The sequence below is a fragment of the Dermacentor silvarum genome, chromosome 10 (genome assembly GCF_013339745.2).
Source record: "Dermacentor silvarum isolate Dsil-2018 chromosome 10, BIME_Dsil_1.4, whole genome shotgun sequence".
Lineage (NCBI taxonomy): Eukaryota > Metazoa > Arthropoda > Arachnida > Ixodida > Ixodidae > Dermacentor > Dermacentor silvarum.
Window position 1 is genome coordinate 22504240 of NC_051163.1, and position 21571 is coordinate 22525810.

The 21571-nt window shown below is 49.3% G+C and overlaps 1 protein-coding gene across 3 annotated transcripts in view; it reads right to left on the reverse strand.

Moving 5' to 3' along the window:
- The window catches only part of LOC119431067 (transcription factor AP-2-epsilon-like), a 172717-nt gene that overhangs the window by 12941 nt on the left and 138205 nt on the right, over positions 1-21571 (reverse strand). For all 3 annotated transcript variants that reach the window (XM_049657793.1, XM_049657792.1, XM_037698529.2), the window contains exons 4-5: positions 21155-21215; positions 13725-14054 (exon numbers count right to left, since the gene is read on the reverse strand). In XM_049657793.1, coding sequence (XP_049513750.1) covers positions 13725-14054; positions 21155-21215 — 391 coding nt within the window. The remainder of the gene's footprint in view (positions 1-13724; positions 14055-21154; positions 21216-21571) is intronic.

Consider the following 21571-nt stretch of genomic DNA (forward strand, 5'->3'; position numbering starts at 1 on the left):
CGGAGCCGTGCCCGGCAGTAGCAAAGCTGGCAGCGACACCTTGTGACAGTTTGTCCCACTACAATGCGTTTGAAAAAAAATTGAGTTGAGTGAATTTGCCCGTCGAAGGAAAATCAGAGCAGGACTGCACTTTAACGATTATGCCGGTACCAAGACTTTTTTACGCCAGCAGTGAAGTAGAATATTTAAGTCACTGCAATATTAGCCTTGTGCGTTCACCGGTGAAACTCTGCGTCACAAGATAGCGCCACCAGCACTGTTGCTGCCCTGCTCCTCTCCGGTAACCGGTATTCCGCAAATGTTGAGAATTTTAGCATGTCCGGTACTCCGGTTAACGCAGGCGGAGTGGGTGTTTTACCGGAGGGGCGTAGGCGTAAACGTGAGCGGCCGGTGCGAAGCAGCCGCTTGGTTGGTGGCGCAGAGCTCAACCAGACAAACAGACAGAGCTAATAGTGCAGTAACCAAGTGAATTATTTTTCGCTGCTGGTCTAAATTGTTGCGAGGCGTAAATGTGTCACGATTCTCCGCACCCTAAAATTTACACGAGCAGCGAAGTAGAATACACTTCGTTGATGCAATGTTAGCTCCGTTTTTGTCTAGTTCAGCTTTACCCCACGAGGTGACACCACCTGTCAAGCCACTCACATTGACGCCTCCCGCCCATGCGGTAAAACGCCCAGTCCGCCTGCGTTCACCGGAATGCCGAACAAGCTAAACCTCTCTACAAACACGGGCAAGCTGAAACTGTGTGGTGAACAAGAATCCGTGCGAGTCTCGAAACGCCATTTTGGTTTTACTATGGTCAGTGTCCTGCGTCCATTCCATGAATGAAAAGAAGGTGTATTGGTGCAGCTAGGTTTAAAGGAGCACTGACAAATACTGACAAAACAGTTGCCAAAGCTCTACCACACGTTTTTCGCCAGAAAAAGAAGATGATACTTTCAAATAGCTAATTGTTGCATATTCCCATTCGAATTTTCTGCACGAACACGCGATACGAATTGGGACAATTTTGTTGTTAACACGTGTATATAACGGTTTCATGAAACTTTCCAGAATGAATAATTGCTAGTTCGCGCTCAGTGTGGTCTGTGTACTTCTGAAGTGGTTGCCTGTATAGTTATTCTGCTATGAAAGAGGAAGTTTATCCATATTACGATAGGACTCACGTAAACAACAATGACGATAACGACGACAAAGAGCTACAAAGTATTAGAAAGCACCTCCGTTTTCAATGTTTTTCTATAACAGCGGAGAGAAAAGTTTCAACTTTTTCACGAGATGCATAATTCAAGCGCTTCAAAAATACTTTCCCGACATGCGTAAGAACGTATTCATCATTTATTCGGAAATGTGAAATGTACAAGTACGGAAGGAGATGATTTATTCGCTTCATCAGAGTTATAAGCGCACGTATATCAACCTTCAAGAGGGCATTAAAATAAATCCCCGATGAAAGTATCCGGTTGTTTCGAAGCACTCGTGGCTCCCGTATTTTACACGCGCAAGTAGAATGATATTTGATGGAAAGCTATAGTGATTAACTACGGACACCCGACACACTCACGAAGGTGAGATAACAGCCTAGGGCATGGAGGCGTCACCCTTCCGAAGCAGACGCGAAAGTAATAACAGTGATAATAGAAGACAGTTACATGCAGACGACAAGCCATAGACGCAGACGACAGGGCAGACCGCGGAGCTCTATCGAACTACGTCAGAATCAGCCACAGAATAATCAGAGAGTCTCGCTCTCGCGTCCGGAAGCTCTGCTTGAAGTCGGCGCAAGCCAAAAGAAGCAAGTTTCGTTGCGTTGCCACCGGGAAAGGAGGAGCGGCGGTGACGAAAAAAAGTGAAAGGATCCCTGAAAGGCGCAGCCGCGTGAGAGCGACGGAGCGCCCGGACGGCTACATGACTGACAGCGTCCTCGTTCGAGCAAGGCGCACACAAAGCCTGCGCTTCGAAATAAGCTTTTCCCAAGGCCGCCGCCGGCCGCGGAAAGCTGGCGAGACAACGAACCGATCGGCCACAGCGCCAGCGTAGGAAGAAGCCATCTTTTAACATTCCTCGCATCACGAAGTGACGCGCTGCGATGTTTCGCCGGTTCCTCCTACTACTGGTTTACCCGCAGTTTCACTCCCGCCAGCTTACAAGGTCAGGCGTGGACGCGGCCTTGCGAGGGGGGGGGGGGGGGGGGGGGGGACTTCTTTTACGGGCCTGAACGCTGGAGGCAGCGAAAAATAGTTTGTGCGTTTGAGTCACGGTGCGAGATAGACAAGCGAGGAAAACTGCACGGCGAACGCTGGGCTACATCGGAGAACAGACGAGATTAACAGTACCTACAGCGCAGACTTTGCCTGTAAGGTCCGTGGTGACGTTGCCTGCCTGTCTCTCCGTACTCTGTTTGGCGTTGTTTCCACATTACGGGGATGTGTGTAGAGAAGAGAGTGGCTATTTGCGATGTCTTGTGAGGTTGTGTTCGAACAAAATGTGCTGCAAACCACTGTGTGCCACGAATCGGCCTTGCCAAACAGAACCACGAAGTATAGAAAGAAGGAAAGAAAGAAAGGCCACAGGAAGGTTATGTCACTGCGAATACATTCACTCCAGCTACGAGCTATTAGTATCTCATTTCTAATTTCGAACCCAAACAAGCCTGTATGTATATGGTTACACACGCGTTCGCAAACATTTCGTGCATAGAACTATAAAATATAAAGACAACTACATTCATTTTAACGCTTCTGCACAGTTCGGTTCAAAACAGCTTCACCAGGTATCGGGTGCTCCCTACCATCTCGGCGATTGTGCGTTAGCAGAAACACTTAGTGGTCATGTCGAGTTAACACTAGCTTAGCCATAGGCTTCGAAGGTGCTAGGTGACAAAATTTAGCCACTCTCGGTGTGCGACATCGACAGAGGAAGGATGTGCATACGAAACGCACCGTTACCTTGACAACTTCGCACGCCCCGGCAACAGCATCCACAATGCTGGGAAGTATACTGTAATGATCCATTCCATCTCCCATGTAGTAAAATGAAATGCATCGCTACATAATGCGGCTCCTGGCTTTCCAAATGCTGCCTTGGCAGTGCTTTATAAAAGCAATTTCTCCACCGCCAACAGTTGCTAGCAAGACGCGAAATTGAGGCACGTGTGGCAAAGATGCGCTGGAGAGCAGAAATTTTGCCCCGTGTCCCACGGAGGCGTAAACTTGAAGCGAGCTTGAAATCTGCACAAAACCGACAGCTCTTTCGGCATCTATTGAAGGCTGTGCTCGGACTGGCCGAATTTTGTAGCGATCCTCATCAATTCTCTCTAATTATTTTTCGTATCATCTATCGTGCCGAATGCCCGCGGTCCTAGCTGGCCTTAAGGCGGTCACGTCCGAGCCACGCAATGAGGAAGGGTGACGCGAAGGTAAAAATAAATGGATCGTTACTCACACGGCCCTATAGGTGTCATAAAACAGAGGCCGTATTACGTAACGATCCATTTCATTTCGTAGTCGTAGCAATAATCGTAGCCTTTAGTTTTATCTAACTTGTATAGTGTCCAGTCCTAAGAATAACGGCAAAAGCGGCGACGTCCAATGACGAAGGGGGATAAGAAAGGAAAATAAATTGGATCGTTACAATATACTGCCCCCGGGTGTCGATAACACCGGCTCTTAACCCAGAAGGAAGAGCAAGTCAATTCTCCTTTCCTTGGAGCGCGAGGCTCCCGAAAAACAGAAACGTTTATGTTTCCCAGAGAGGCATGGTATTGTTGCGACTGCGCAGTGCCTTTCGTCGGCAAGTAATCCAACTTTGTCGCCTCAAAATAAACGACAGCATGTGGTTCTTAACACGAAGTACTACAGTCCCACCTGTGCAGATCTTGTACGACGATTTGTGTGTGAAGGACATATTAGTGTTCATCTTCAATGCGGAAGCCTTCTTTTTCTCTTTTTAACAGGCGTGTTTCACAACTGTTCCGGAAGGTTCGATGACCACCATACGACGTCTATCAGAGACTCGGTGCTGCAGCGCAGGCTGCACCCATCTCGAAGGAAGCCCGACGCATGCGCAGTGGCACCGAACTCGTGCCCAACATAATGCAGGGTGTACTTAGCGCGGGTAATGTCCAGCGACCGATACAGCACATACCGTTGCGATTATCCTTCGTACAACGCCACCTGTCATACGTCCTGAGGCGCGGAAGGGGTAATGGGCTACTGCGCACTCACGCGTGAAAGGCCAAGTGGAATACATTGTTGCAGCTGGCTGTTAACTAGGATGCCGAAATTGCCGCCTTCAAATTACAGCACGTCGCGTCCCGTGTGACACGCGAGGTTTCAACTTGCTGTAAGCCACGATGAAGGAGCTGCCCCCTCGCTTCCATTATGTTGTTAGAACTGCTTGAAGGAGCGACAGCTTTTGTAAAACAACATCCATCTTGCACGCACGCTATCCCTGACACTGCCGGGAGAAACGCTGCAGTTTTACGTGGACTTAACGCACGACTACGTGCGGACTGCGTTGCACGTAACGCAGTTGCGCAGACACTGTACGCGAGTAGAATCACTAGAGGGGCTAATACAAAGGCAAGGGAAAAAAAAATAAACGCGAGTCAAATCGAAACGCTCGCCAAACTGTCATGTAAAGATCATAAAACAGGCAAGAAAAACTCATGCGACGAGCTTGTGCGTAAGAAAGGAGCGGTCTTTGAACGCGGAATAGACCGTTTAATTTGTTGCGCGTTCCTGGAATGAAAATATCCTCCCCCTTTTTGTACATACACTCCACGCCCTTCAGAAGCGGACAATCGAGATTGTCTCTTCTCGTTCCCTTCTCCCTCTCCTTTTATTTCATTCTTTTTGTTGTTCAAGAGAGAGGGGGGGGGAGGGATAACGATTTGGTCAGTGCGTTTGGCGATCCCGATTACCGACATCGACATTTGCAGCGCGAAGCCTGGGTTCAATCCCACGCAGCGACTAGGGTAGTGGTTTCAATTTTTCACCCCTGTACGGCGAACGCGCGACCACTGTTTGTCATTTCCGTGCACTGCCAAACTTCCGGCCAAGTTGTAAGAAAAAAAAAAAAAACAATGGCGTTTTGAAGCTGAAGAGTGGGTAATATGAGGGACGCCGTATAGTGGCAGGCTCCGATTTAATTTCGAATACCACCAGGAGCTCTTTATAACTTGCACCCAAAGCACGGTACACGTGCGTTTTCTTGCATTCCGCCGCCATCGAAACGCGGTCGCCGGCAATCGAACCCGGGACCACGTGCTGAACAGCACAACGCCATATAGGCACTGAACCGACGCGGCAGGTGTGCCTTCATTGCCGTCTAATAAACACATGATTCGTGCGGTGGAACCAGCGGGATGCCACAGAGACCCGCGGCATATGGTCCATCACCGTTCACTTTTCGAGCCGAAAGGCGAGAAGCCCTAAATGTGTACTCAGGAAAAATACGCATTCAAAGACGACAAGGAAACCGAGAAGGTGTAAGAGGGTGAAAAGGTACACGACGCGGTCGACGGCAGCGGCGGCGTGGCCAAAGCTGGCGTTTTGCGAAACACCCATGGCCCCGACCGAGGGAGGACTGCCCTCAAATGCAATTATACACTCCGCCACCACCACCGCCAGAGCCGGCTGGGTGGCGGTAGGGCTGCTGCAGGGTTGCGCGCATGCGCAGAGTTGATCTCTGCTGCACGAGCCGCTATTTCTAGACGCCCGGAAACAAGTAAAAAGAAAGAAAAGTTAAACATGCCGACCAAACTCCCCTCTCCCGCCTTTCTGCTACTGCTGCTTGCTACCTGCTGGCCACTGCGGGAGGATTAAGCAGGTGTCAGCCCTCCCCTCCTGGTCTTGTTAATTCTTCTTCTCTTTCCTGCTTTCTTCTTTATCGGGTAATTGGGCACCCTCTTTTAATCAGAGATCTATACCCCAGAGGCGCCTTATAACTGGCCCTGGCGCCGCAGCCAGAGGATCGGGTCTCTCTTCGCGCTTTCTGGTTTTTGTTTCTTCGTACTACTTTCGTTTCTGTCCCTACACGAGAGTGCCATTTGTCGCCAACGTGACAAAAGCTGCGTGTGTGCGTGCTCGAGCGAGGTGCGGCTTGTCCGAGTATAGCTGAGCCGCGTGCGGCATGATATATTGTCCCGGCCACTACAGATAAGCACGAAATTAGTTAAGACTGATTTACCGATTAAGTGACTGACGAGCGCAAGACCACCTGCTGAAATGTTAGTAAAGTTGTATTTCGCGTGCGCACATACATTTTATATATGTGTCTGGCCCGATGAACAACCCAACTATATATATATATATATATATATATATATATATATATATATATATATATATATATATATATGCGCTTGTGGTAGAAGAGGAAGAGAACGTTTCTAGGGCTAGTTTTAGTAAGGACGTGGAACACCGCTATTGTCCCTTTGTAATTCGCCCGCGACCCAGGCGAAGCCGATTAGCGAGTTACAGGTATTCCGCTTCGAAACGAGCGCAGGCGTTCTCTTCTCTCTGTGTACACAAGGACCGTGGGCAGCATTATTCAAATTCCTGCCGCGCCGCGTTGGTGGTCCTGTCCCGACGCGCACTCGAAATTGTCAGCGCGCCCCGGCGCGTTTAATTTCTGATCGAGCCGGTACCCGCCGAAGCAAACGCAGCCATGCAGGCAGCGGCAACGTCGTGACCCGCGCTGAGATGGCGCAATCAGGAGAGGTACTACCACAGTTTAGCGGTTATGCACGGAGCCGAGAGCGCAACTTCCATCAACTTCGACTATAGCAAAGGCGGTGCAGCGCAGGGAGGCTACGGGGTGTGCTAAGGCGCCGGCCACTTGCGCGAAACAAAATAGTCCCGAGTCCCTCCCCACAGCGGCCATGTAGAGTTTCCTACAAAAATTACCATAAAGCTGCCGCAATTGTTCATCTGTCATGGGAACAATCGTTGGCATATATATGGATGTGTTTATATACGCAAATTCATGTAAAGCTCATCATTACGATGCGGACTGAAACAGTATACTGCCGCTGATATGGGCGCCACAGTTCCCCGTATTAATATTTGTTGAAAATTAAGCTAACAGCTCCTCCGAGGAGGTATATTTGTTAGTAATCAAAACAGCAACTACGGCAGAGCACGTTTATATAGACAAAAAAAAAAAAACTTTATTTTTAATTGACAAGGAGGCATAGTACATGCAAAACGAGCATATATCGCTAACGTTGACACACTGCACTTCACTGTTCAGCACTCTGAGCTTTGTCAAGTAACAAATACTAGACCACACGCATTAATCTCGCCTTCAGAGAATGTTCGCGCCATTATATTTTGTCAGCTCGGAATGCAGCGGCAGCGCCGCCGCATCTTAGTGACGTGAAGTTCCGCTGCTTGGCTGTATCTGGCAGCCCCGGGCGTCTTATGGCGTGCTTTACTTAGGTTTGTCGAAAGCAGCGCGGCACTTGAAAAACCGTTATTGGTATTTATACAGTTCATATTTTTTCAAGGACATGTTCGCCATTAAAGAAAAACTAAACGCATAGGAACAGGATCCACACAACGGAAGATAACTTTTTAACTGTTCGAAATTAATACTGGCTTTGTCACCCTTTCTATTAGCTCGGTTATCGTCTCCTTTAGCAGAAGACGTTGCCGCTGCTGCACCTCCACGAAAGAAAGCAGCAGAAGTAAACAGCGCGCTGGTACTATTGCGCGGAAGAAAGTAGTGCCACAATTTCGCGTCACCTACGCAACATATCTCGTATTGTCTAAAACCCCAAGACTATCGAAAGGCCTTTAAACGGCACACTCCGCGTTCCTACAACGTCGTCTGCTCACTACCGAAAGCAGGCGACCCGCCTACCGACAGGCACGTGGCGCGCAGGAACACACTGCACTGCTTGCGTCGCCGCGTAAGAAAGCAACGAAAGGAAACGGCGCGCCGATACTGTTGCGCGAAAGAATAAAGCGCCGATACCGAACGTCACTTACGCAGCGTATTTCTTGACGGAAAGCCACAAGCTTATCAAGTGCACTATAAAGGCACACCCTGCGATTGGCAGCGTCGTCTGTTAAACACTCAAAGCAGGCCGACACCTACACACGCCGCGGAGGAACACGTTGCAGTAGTTGCGGCGGCTCATGTGATCAGCCGACTCAAGCCGCCTTCCATAGCGGTAATAGCGGTGCACCTTTTTATCCGGACAAAAGGTACGTCGGCGCTCAACTGGAGTTCGGCGGAGCGAGAACTTGCCGTAATGGAAAAAGCGCGCTCGCAGCGTTGCGCGACCTGTAGCGATGTGGTTGCGGAATGGGGCGTTGCGGTAGCGACTGTACTACGCTCGTTTCGTTAAAAAGGAAAACAACCATCCCCCCCCCCCCCTCCCGTTACCCCCGCCTCGAGATAAGAGAAAAGTGCGATTTCGGCCGCAGATGATCGATGACCGCCGATGTCGCGCTCGAGCACGCGGCAGCTATAGCGTTGCCGCCCGTTAATTCCACATGCGCCCGGCGACCGACGCTCTGGCAACAAACAGGGGCGAGGAAAACGCAAAGCAATGCCTCGCGCCCCGCGCATATGTATATATATATATACTAACGTTCTCGAAAGAGTCAAATGGAAGCCGGGATAAAGATGGCGGCGATAACGAGTTGGCGAATTGAACTCCAATTTAGTAAGTCTATTAGGGACCCGGATGTGTCACCAAGCGCTGCCCAAAGCACAACGCCGCGACGCATGCGTAAGCTATATGAAGCATGGGTTGCAAAGGAACGAACCGCAGAACCACACACACACTCACTGCGATGGATGATATTAGAAGTAATACAGCGGCAACAGAGGTATTACTGTAGATATAGCGGAGCCGGCTGAGATTGCCATCTCGGCCGCAAACGGCGCGCGCGTTTCGGTTTATGTAGGCATGCATCCTCGTTCTCACGTGATTTGAACAGATCTTCGAGATGTGCGCAGTGAAAGAAAGATCCGGTAGGCCGAACTAATTCCCATAAGAATGCTGCGACCTGTGGCGGATACGCTCGGCTTCACAGCCGCGGCTTCAACGAAACCGGGCGTGTTATTGAGCGGCTGTTTTGGTATCCTGTTAAAAATGAAACACCAGGCCATTTGAGATCAATGAAGCCTTCTTTGAGACCTTATCTGTCGGAGAAAAGTTGTTTAAAATGCGCGGGAAAGATTCCCCCCCCCCCCCCCCCCACGCGCTGCGCCACTACGTCAATATGACGTCACGAATTTCTAAGTATTTTTCGTTTTCCTTTGTTCGGCCGGATTTTTTGTTTCGTGCAGGAAACGCTTTATAGCTGGCTATGTTCAATCATTGGTTCTTCCAGATGGAAACGGAATCGTTGTTCAACAATAACAGATTTAACTAGTACCAGGCAGGTGCTGTCGAAATCTGTGACGTCACGTGGAACTGTAGTGCGGGAACTTCAAGGTGGCGGCGCCACCCTTACTCCGTTTCACTGTATATCTCCTCTGGCTTACCAAGCCGCTGGCCACTGTGAGAGTGACCTGTTCTTGGTATTCGAGAGTTGTGATTTACCAATCCAGCTTAATTTATTATTAATGTTTAGAGTGTCCTTGTAATGTTAATGCTGCGAAGTGAATCGTCCGTGCATCACTTGAGAATCGAACTGGCGGCACCACATGCAAGAGGACGCGCAACAAAAAACTCGCCGAGCGAGTCTTCCAAGCGGATCTGGTCAACAAAAGTGCGATCGTGGGGCCGAGGATGCTGTTGCAACTCCGTCGCTCGGGTGTTTATCTGCCCGACGACGAAGCGGACCCCGTGCTGTCCACATAAACCGGAAGGCACCGCGCGGCTCGCTTATACATATAGCGACGAACCGGACGTTTCGGGCACTTAAAAAAAAAAAAAAAAAGTTGCGGAAGATCCGTCGGCCCCGCTTACATCGCCGGTCGTTTCGTTCGAGTTGAATGCGTGCGTATCGCACACATATACTCTCTTATCAGACGGATGCTGGTGACGAATGCAACTTTCTTTTTTTTTTCTAATCGTTTCTTTGTTATTGTTTCTGTTTGATGACGCCATATAGTGCAGGGAGCACATCGGGAAAGAAATGGGCACTTATGTTTACCGAGATGCCGAGATTTTGATTGTTTTGGATAGTATCGTAAATGCAATTGAAGCCTCTAGCTACTCTAAGCAACGATGAAGTCGTGCACTAAAAAAAAAAAGGTACGAAAAAAATGCCATTGAAATCATCAACAGCATTAAAAGCACACCAAAGGAGGAAAGTTAAATGAAGTTGGATGGAAACATTGTACTCAGTGATAGGTGGCGACGCCACCTTCAAGTTCCTGCACCAGCGTCGATGACGTCATGGATTTTGATTGTCTTCTCAAGGCATATGGTTATCTTTTTATCTGTAAACAAAGGGCTATACATGCTTTCTGAAAAACCGAAGACTCAGTCCAGAAAGTCTTTAAACTTCTGGATAAAGTCTGGAGCACGCAAACGGCCAAATGTGCCGAAATAGCTTGAAATCTGTGACGTCACGCCGACGTATTGGGGGTGCGGTTTGGGCGCGAAATTGGAGAATGAAAAAACTTCCGGTCTTCTGTCTCTTCGCTAGCAATAAACCTCTTCACCCCTAATAAGAGTAGGCAGAGCCTTGCAAGAATGTTGCATCAGTCTAGGCAAAAGTTAGTGAGTATCGTTCCTTACTTTCCGTTCAAAAATGTGGCTCGGGTATCTATCCCTCTGCTATGTTTAAATAAATAAAGTAGGCATAAAACAGACAATTTTTCGCAGAACGTCTGTCAGGTTGCAAGAACACACGTAAGCATCCACACAACGTTAGTAACCTACGCCCTCGGATATGGCCCTCTAATTTAAAAACGCAGTAAGCATGCTTTGAACTCACGACGAGATGGCCAGTGAATACCACTGTCATGTCCACTAACTGCCCATGTCCTTCAATATAAGCAATAACACTGAACTATGCGCACAGACGCAATGCCTCATTGCATAGATGGAAGAAAAGGCATACGGGACTAACGCCTTCCTATCTGTTAATCTTCTGACCAGCACTACATTTTCCGTGCACTATTATTTGTAATATTCTGCAGCTCTCGTAGTAGCACTAACCCAAATAAAATAATGGGACATTGTGAATGGCATTTCACGACCAAGCGCGTAGATTTGGCATTCCGTCTCGCTTTCTAACTCGGACAGTATCACCGAGAAAGAATCGGTAACATTCCGGCGTTTGGGACGAGAACACACGGCATGCAGGTAAGCCTAATTTTCGGATCGCGGGGCACACTTAGTCGGAAAACTACCGACCGCCCGCTATACGGCGGGCATCGACGACCTGCGGGACTCGATCGGTGTAAGGTCGCACCACGACGGGCCGCAACGCGACTCGACTTCATCAGCGACTCGGGTCACGACGAAAGTGAGGAATGCCGCCGAGGCGCGGCGCTACAATCGGCACCAGATGGCGCAACGCTCGGCAGGACGAGAGAAAGCTGGGGCGGCCGCCAAGAAAGGGCAGGGAGAGAATCGCCACCCGATCGCTGACGCGAATACGGGAAATGCGTGGATGGGGGGGCCACAGGGCAGTCGAGCAGGGGACAGAAACGTTACGAAACGGACTCCAAGAAGACGAGCAGAGTGATATGCGACGCGGAGAGACAAGAAAGGCGTCCCCCTCGAGAGGCGATGCTTTAGGAGACGGTATATAGAAGACGAGAGCTGGGTGGAATGATGAGCCCGCTGTGTTTACACTGCGGAGATGCCGTACCTGTCTCGAATCTTGGTGAGGAAACAGAAGGGGGGGGGGGGGGGGAGTGTACGGAGAAAACTCGAAACGGATGAAGGAAGGCTTCTTGCGAAGCAGTCCGAGTGAAAGAAGACGCGGCATTCTGCTTTCGATTGTGACTCCTTCCAGGAGTATACACACTTCACTCCAATAGACGGACGCCCTGCCCAGAACAGGGCGCGAGTGAGTTATCTTTACGAGCGGTCCCGCCCGAGCCGAGATAACGTACAGTCGCTACAAGTGCGAACAAACGATCCTTCGATCCCCCCCCCCCCCCCCCCCTTTCCACAATTCACGAGCGATTACGCGAGCATCCCTCCATAGCGTCCCTCCAAACGGGGATGACCGGCCGATTGTCGAGGTCGTAAATCGTCCGCCTCTTTGGCGAAGTATCGACCAATTTGTGGCGAAACACATGGGGGCTTTGTTTAGCTTCGTTTTTTTATTTTACCTGCTCTCTTCACCGGGAAACTCGGAAAAGGTCGAAAATGCACTATTTCGTGACGGGTTCCGTCCCGACAGGTTCCAGAGTTCCTATTCAATCTACAGGGTTCATTTGCATTGTACCACCTCGAGGCAGCATCGTCAGTGCGGTATGCTTGCCCTTTTTGATGCATTGTAAAGAACGTTTAGAAGCGTTAAGCAAGGAAGCATGACAAAAATGTTTTCGATCAGGGTTGTCCAAGGTGACGTTCATCCTAAGGAATGGCACATTAACTTCAAGAAATTCAACAAATGATGAACATGTGTTCCAGGTTAATTTGGTGCAAAAAACTGAAGCCACCCAGGCTGTGTGATCGGCTTCACTGTGTCGAAATACGGTTACCACGCAGCGTTTTCTGCAGCGTCATCGTCAAGCTCCCCAGCTGCAAACATTTCGCCGGAAAGGTTGCACCTTTAGGCTGACTAATCAGACAGAAAGATGACAGGAAGCATGACTATTTGACCCACAATATCATTAACGCTAAGCTGATTTTCTAAGCACAAGACCTCAGACCCAAGCTTTCTTATCAGTCTCTTACCTTGGAATCTATTCTGTAACTCTAATACATACTGTCTACCTGCTCTACCCATTAGCAGTCAAATAACTAGAACACCAGCTCGGTTCATTCGCTCTCTAATCCCCATCCTGCCGTCTGCATATTTCTTAATGTTACGTCTTTCATTTTTCGTTCGATCACTCATTAAGCTGTCTTTATCTTCTCAAGCTTCTTTGATATCCTCCAACTTTCTGCCCCATAGGCTCGTACTGGTATAGAATACAAGATTTGTGCGCGATCTATAGCAATTATCGAAACAATTAGGAGAGAGGTTCACAAGAAGTTGGAGATTTGAAGTGATCAACAATGACCGGACAAGGGGCAATCCTCAACCAAGAGCGAACGTTTCGACAAGAGGTTAAGCCTTCGTTAGGACCCTCACGAAGAGAGGTCCCCTTATCCTGACGAAGACAATAACTCCCCTTGTCGAAACGTTGGCTCCTGGCTGAGGCTTGTCCCGTGTCCGGTCACTGTTGATCGCTTATATGATAAAGCAATCGTAAGAGAGAGAGATAAGACTGCAATAGGCGATCTCACATTGTCTAGTATCAATCTAATAGAGTAACGAAACTTTCGTGATGTAGAGTAAGAGATATGAAAGAACAAGTTCATTACCGTACGACTGGTAAAAGCTAGCCGCATTTGCGTTAAATGATCAACAGTGGCTTTACAAGGGAAGCCGCAGGCAGGAATGAACGTTTCGACAAGGGGAATTGTTATCATCAGGACAGGACAACGTCAGCTCTTGCCCTGACGAAGCCAAGTCCTCGGCCACTGTCGAACACTGCGCAATCAACGTCTCCACCGACACGCTTATCGGAGTGGACTCCAAAATAAAAAAAAATAAAAGAAAGAAGAGTCGTCCACTGACCTTCTACCAGAGAGGTGAGCAGAGTAACGTTGGCCGCCTTGCGCCGACCGGCAGGTAGGTTGAGTCCTATCTTTTCCAACTTCTCCCGCAGCGAGCGGCCGCCATTCTTGGACTTCGCGCGCCGGAGGACGCCGCCGAGCAGTGACGCGTTGAGGCACTCGGGCGGCGACAGGCGGCGCTGCACTTCGCCCACGGTCACCTTGTACTTGGACGTGGAACTGAGCAGCGACAGACGGCCGGGCACCGAGCAGAACACGTCTGTCGGGGACGTCATGCCCCCGCTGATCACCATGTCCTTGTGGTTCTCCGAAGAGTTGCGAACCTTCATACCTGCGCAATTAAAGCGAACGCACTCAATCAGCGTGTCGCTGAGAGCAGCAACGCAAATCGTGTTTCGGACTGGTGAAGCACTCTTCCGAGAGCTCTACCTGGATCGGTCTTTAGAGTGGTGAAGCATTCTTCCTAGAATCCGACCCACCTCAGCTTAGACAGATAAGTACCAGTGCCGACTGGCTGAAATTGATACTGGTGAATTCCAGTGTTGCCAGCAGCAGAAACGGCGACCGCCAGTCGTTTCCTACAAACACGCGCCAGTACAGTTACAAAAGTTCATGAGCATACGAAGAGAAGTCCGAGTTGGTCGCCTCGCCTGTGTTACTTTCGTTAATATTGCTAATCATAGTTAATATCTGTTTCAGAGACTAGGTTTTGAAGTTTGTCACTTGATGTGTTATACGTACAGACGTGAGCAGCCTTGTCTAGAACGCGGGAACGGCGGCTTCCGGAGCCAGTCAGCGACGTCTAACGGTAGTTGCTGGTTGTCACTGGAAAGGTGTGTGCTCCGTAGGGCGCCTAGCCGTCACTCAGAGGTGAAACGACGGAGATCCTAGAGTATTGTGACCAGCATATCTTGATTTTTTTTACCGGAAGAACCGTGTGATAATGATCAACAGCGAAATGTGATATGCGAGCTCTGCAGCAAATAAACTACAGTCATTCCAACAAGACTGAGCAAAGAAATAATTCAGAAAACTATCTTAAGTCAGCTTGCCGTTGAAGTCATGATGGCAAAGCAAGCAGATTTGTGAGCTATGGTTACAAAGGAGGACAAAACCAATTAGGGCTACGTGATCTCTGAATAAATCAAACTGCTGATTGCTACAGGAACAGATAAAGTACAGTCACAAAGAAGTGCCCAGAAAGAAAGCATAGAAAAACTATGGTGGCAGAGAGGCATAGCAATGAAGTGTTTACTACGCATGGAAGCCTTGCAGGTTTCTGGCTCACCATTGGACAAGTTGAGTCCTACAAGAACAGTGAAAGTAGTCACAAGGAAGTACATGGCGATGACGTTTTATGAGGTCTTGTTCTGGAGCAGTCAATTGGTTCATCAATACAACGGTATCAAAAATATCAATTAAACGGAACTTAAAACGGTTTAACGCATGTTCAGACCTCTAAACGAGGAATATTAGCTTATCAAGCTTACGACAACCCGCCAATGGCGGCCGGTTAAGATAAATGTCACCGAAGGTATCACCCGGAGTATAGGGTACGCCCCGGGAATGTGTCACTACGCGGATACATCGTGACATGGCTGTGAACGAGGCTAAACGTGCGTGGTCTTTTGAGGCAGGTAAGAAGCACGGGCTTTCGGAATGCAAAACAAGTGAAGGCGGGCGGGCGGCCGCGCTTAGTCCGATACGCTACTACGGCTGCGAAAGCGCGGATAGCCGCGACCCGCGCGAGAGTTTAACGCTCGAGTTGGCACAGAAAACAAGCGTGTCTTGGCCGCGTCTTCTCCGCGGCTTATCGCCTCTCGCAACCGAGACGCCTTTCGACAAGGTGAGACACTTTGTTTCCAGCCGCTGGCTTAAGCGTGCCGATATACACAAGCCGCAGGGTATGCGGGACGAAAGTTCGCCGATCGAAACCTTTTCGCATACGCCATTTTGTTTTCTCCCGCCCTTTCCTTTTTCTTCTTCTGGAACCGATAATCGGAGCAGACGGCGGCTTGTCTACTTTTCGTCTGCTCATTTTTTCTTTCTTCTTCTTCTGCTTGTCGTCTGCTGCACTTCTTTTCCTCCGTCTGCCCTCTTTTCTTGTTTTCCCTAGCGAGTTATAGCAGACGACGAACCGACACAGCGTTTTCTTTTCCTTTATATTTTTTTCTGCCGTCTGCAACGCGAGGTGTGCGTGCATTTGGGCACGTCTACTCCAATCCCGCCGCGGTCGCGATTTTGAATCGCAGCGCGGCCCTTCGTCCGTTCTGTCTTTTTCGTTCATTTTCTGTTTGATTATTATTTTTTTTATTGAGGCTCTTCTGCGGCATACGGTAATAGCGCTTCCTACACGAAAAGACGGCGTGCTACGCGAGGCGACAGAGGCCGAAATGGGTGTGGTCTGTCGCGAGTCGACGAGCTACCGCTAGAGTGTACAGTGGGACCTTCTCCCCACCAAACGGGTCGAAAATAAAAGCGGAAAAACAAACAAATAAACAAAACAAAAAATGGCCATCGCAGCGCGCTCGCGCGCGCCGACCGGGTCATTAATCCGGTCGGTCTCACCGTCATCGACACGTTTATTAACCCTACCGCCATTAGCGAGCCCCGAAACCCAACCACGAGGCTATCCACAGCAAGCAAGGCGCAAGCGGCACGGCTCACGACGCGTTTCCTCGGTCAGTAATTAACCAAATGAACAGCGCATGCGCGAGTTCCCTGCCCACGGGTTCTGTTTACGGGGCCGCGTTCGCCGAGAGAGGCAATTCACCCGCATATATATGGATAGGGTCGACATTCTATACGCATACGCCAGCTCAAGAGCCTTGCCCCGAAGACAGCGAAAAAACAAAGTGGTACGAATAAAAAGCGAATATTTATAAGTACGAGCAGCGCACGGCCAAGGGTACAACTATAGCGATGCGGTATATAATTCTAGAGCAACGCGACGAACGTCGCGTAGAGAAGAAGTATAGATAGTGGTTCGCTCGTGTAATGTATCCAGGCTCAATTAAGCTCGCGACGAGAGGGCATCGTCGTGTCTCAACCTTTTTCTTTCCTTCCCTTTTATCGTTCCATTTTTTTTTTTTTTTCAGAGAAGGCGAGAAACACGCCTGCACACCTATATCCGTTGTTCATACATGTAGTACGCCGCGGTATTTTAGTGGCTATGACGTTGTGCTGCTGAGCATATGAGATGGTGGGTTCGATAACCGGAGGTTACACTCGAAGGGGGCGGTACTAAAGAAAAAAAAAAAAAAACGCTCTTGTACTTAAATTTAGGAGCACGTCGAGAGATCCGCGGTGTCCCCGCTACGGTGTCCCTAATAGCTCGTGCTTTGCTCTTGGATGTAAAACTTCGTAACTAAACTCTCATTATATAATCCGTTTCTATTTATTTCTTTCCGCACATCTTTTGAGGTTCTGAGTAAACATTAACACTACTGTGTCGAGGACAAAAGGACACATTGTCGAAAACTCACAATGCCAAATCATGAAGTTAAGGTTGGCGTACAAAGAGCATACAAAAAGAAAGACAGCGATAGGAGCAGGCAGCAACGCCACCTAAAGTCAGAGCTGAGTACACCGCAGGACTGCCCTTCAACACGCAACACGATGAGGCGCGCTCCTTTTTTAAAAACGACCCATTTACTACGTACGACCTGAGCGCTGCCAACGAGCGACCACGTGACGACTCGGACTGCTCGCCGACGAACACAACAAGCTCCTCTACGCCGACGTGCGTACAAGTCGCAGCGTACTTCCTCCATTGTTTGGTCTCTCAAAAAACAACCTCACTGCAAGTTGTCGCGAGAGAATGCACTTGAAAAGCTAGCTCCCCACCTTTCGAAAGCGCGGCTCGGCTTAATTCAGCTCGCACGTGCGCGTCGTTGTCGTCTGCTCGCCGGACCAGGGCTAGCAGACGACACGCGGTCAGCCGTATATACAAAAGTGAAGCAAGAGGGCAGGTAGGTAGCCACATTTTGGGGTCGTGGCAATGACCAGCCTCCTCCTATGTATACGAGAGCGCGAGCGGCTGCCAGGCCCGCTGGGTAGGAAATCATCGCGCTCGGAGGGACCGATGACAATTATCATAAATTACCGGCGCCACGCATTAATCTCGCGCGCCTGGCTACTGCGGCCGCCGTGCCGGTAGCTAGAGAGATGTCTCCCGCGTCTTCGTCGCCCTCCTCGACTTGGCCCCCTGTTCTTCTTGGTCTGCCGCACTCGTCTCCCTCTCTCGAGATCGCCCGTCCCCCATAGCACCTTTATGTACACAGTGTATAGTTGCGTCTTTGGAAGTGTGCCCCTTGCTGTCTTGGCTTTCTTACCAATTAAAAGGGACGCTAGAGATAAACACTAAATCAGCTTGGGACTGATAAAGTACTCTTTCAAAACTCAACTTTAAACAATTCTTTAAAAACACAGGCCATGTATGTGTTGTTCGCGTTTGAATTTGTTAGACGTAGTTATGTGTCCTCGTGTGTATAGCTGTGTAAATACGTCAGCCGATGTCTGCCAGACTCGACTTCTGCGCGCGTTTTCGCAATCCCTTCTGCTTACTTTCACTTGTTTAAGAAAATCTGCGTCTCTGGCTTTTAATCTTGTGCGCAACTTCGCAAAATGTGCGCGCTATAATTGACTGTATTCAGTCTTTCTTTTTTTTTCAGTGTTTTCGTGGTCTTAAGTTTTGTTTACCCTGCGAGAAGAAGTAACCGGCGACACTCTCCTCTTAAATTCATATCTATTAAAAAATATACAAATGCTCGCTCAATTGGGCGAGCTTCACACTACGTTACCAAAAGTGCAACAAACGCGTCTGGCATGCTAGAGTTACTGTATGTGCTACCAAAGCATATACAGTAACTCTACGGCGTGCAATAACGCAGCTCCGCTCCGTGCGAAGCCTTGCTACTACTCAGCCACCGAGATCGCGAGCGCGCCTTTTGGTGGACCGCGGTGATCTCGGAGGACACGCGAGCGTCAAGTGACAGACGCCTCCTGCAGCGTCGGCGGGCGGCGAGAAATAAACCGCAGAACAAACACTCGATGTAGAGCAGACGCGCCGCGCACTCACGGCCGGTTTAACAATACGCCCTCGCTTCCTCCCCTTCTCTCCCCCGAACACGCCTCCTCCACCACCCACACACCGCTCCTTTTATTGCGGTCCGCTCCGCCCAACACAATGGCGTTTAGTTACACCTCAGTGACCACCTCGCGAACGTGCGAGCCCCTGCCCTTCGTATCCTTTGTCATCACCAAGCAGTGTATATTTATAATGGCTAGAAAAAAGAAGAAAAAATAATAAGAGAAAGAAAAGATATCCCGCGTAATGCTGCTCTATCTATGCCTCTCTGTCCTTCAGCAATAAATAAATAAATAAATACGGCACTGACAGCAATAGAGGTATCAGAATATTAGACGAAGTGCTGCTCGCTGTTTCATAGGCGTTATAGACGGCTTTGCACATAAAGGAAACTAAAAGATAACGATGACCACAGGGAGCGTTGAATGAGCATCCAATTGCCGTTCGTACCACTACACAAATGCGGCATAAACTTTGCAGGCTGTTTCCTGCTCAACCTCTCTACGCACCCCCATCCCTCTTCACAGCATGGATGGATGGATGGATGGATGCTATGAGCGTCCCCTTTGAAACGGGGTGGTGGGTTGCGCCACCAAGCTCTTATTATTTTGCCTAATGTCCTACCTATATTTTTTGAGAAAAAACACAGATACAAAGAATTCCCAGCATGAAACTTTTTGAACCATTACTGGCAACTCCGCAACCCACCTATATCAACGCCTCCTAGATAGCAGGCCTGTGCACTCTGCTTTACGACGTCATGCTACGTTGGACCGAAATTTCCACTCTCAAGCCCGGCGTGACGAAATCAGTGACGCGAAAATCACCGCAGCTTACTCGGGAACATCCCTATTAAATTCCATGACAGTCGGGAAAGGTAGCAGGAGGTCATGAATCGAAGTGCACATGCCTTGCGCTATCTAGGAGGCGTTGCCTATATATTCTTCACAGCAACGGATTACAATGAACCTGCGCTGAATAAAACAAGTCACGTGACAGCTCTGAACTTCGAGAGACAAGCTCACTGTCTTGCTGAGCGTGATGCAACGTATTAGCAGAGAAGGTGTAAATGTTAAAAAAAATGTCACAGTTTCGCCCTAAGGGCGAAGCAATGAATGCGATAGCAACACAGCAATGTCATACGAAGTAAGGTGAGCGGCTTTGGTAGCAACAACACGCAGAACTGTTGTCGACGCCATCGGCGTTTTGCCCGCGTTAGCTCAAAATGCGTGCGGCGTTGGTGACTGTTGCTGGAGCCTCTGATATAAATAGGCACTTGGTGCCGCAGCTAAACGTCGCCTCCCTTCCCTCCCCCTCCCCCACGGCCTCTCGCGCGTCCGAAGAAGGCGCGTTTGCTCTACATATATGGTGATTGTAAAGGAGAAAAGAGACGCCTACTTCTGCAGCCCTTAAGCGAGCACGGCGCAGAACGCGCGTTTGTTCTCCGCCGTGCGTTCACTCCCCGTGAAAGACGCGCCCCTCGCGCCCTTTCACTCGCACATACAGCGTTCGGCGCGCGGCGACGATTTCATCTCCAAATGACGTCATACGGAACCTCACGGCGACGGCGACGCCGACGGCGACGCCGACGGCAGAAATCTGCTTTTGAGTGTCCATATAATTGCTATCGCAATAAAAAAGAAAAGTGATAAACAAGGTGTCAGGTCCAGGCACAGGAATTGCCTCATCACACCTGCATCGCTTTGAGCAGAACCGGGGTAGAGTTACAGTTTACGCATGCGCAGCAATCATTTTCTGCGGGGACGTCCCGGGCTGCGCACTTACCAGACAAGGCGTTAAGAAATTTTTAAAAATGCATCACACACACCCACACACGCACAAAAAGGAGACCGAGCGTGTGGGAAAAGAAAACTGTTACAATGTAGCGATTCGGAAACAAAGTGAAAGAAAACAACATGTTGGGGAAAAGGCCAACCATAGGGACTGATATGCATGCTTCATTACACGCTCAATCCTCGGTGCTGGCATGATTCTTGCGCCGCATAATAAAATCGGAGAATGCGTACCAGAATACATGGCATGCTAGAATGCATGCCAGCTTCACTACGTAAGGGCCATTTAAACCGCGCAATGACTCATTTTGGATAACTTAAAGCGGACAGCTGGGCTTGTTGGAATATCGACATTTCATGCGCATTTCCAGTGCTCTTAATAAATAGGAAAAATTGAGATAAGAAAGACGAAAGAACAGCGCCCTACTTGTTCTTTCGTCTTTGTTCTCTCAATTTCTTCCTATTTCTTAAAATCGCTGGAAATGCATGAAACGTAGACACTTTAGATAGCTTTGTGCTAGGAGTGCAGCTTTGTCTGGGGGTACTGACCTTTTCGTATGACACTATTGTGGTCGCTCCCAAAAAGACTGGTGTCGTCAACGCTCCCTGCCTGCGAGAAAGAAGAACACACGATGAGAGAAGAACCACTCCCAAACACGTATGTATATATTCCAAAGCGCTTTCACTCCTGGCAGCAACCTTGGCTGCCGCCTTACTGACACACACGCACACGTACACGCACGCAAACACACGCACGCACGCAAACACACGCACGCACGCAAACACACACACACGCACACACGCAAACACACGCACGCACGCAAACACACGCACGCACGCAAACACACGCACGCACGCAAAACACACACACACACACACACACACGCAAAACACACACACGCAAAACACACACACACACGCAAAACACACACACACGAGCACGCAAACACACGCACGCACGCAAAC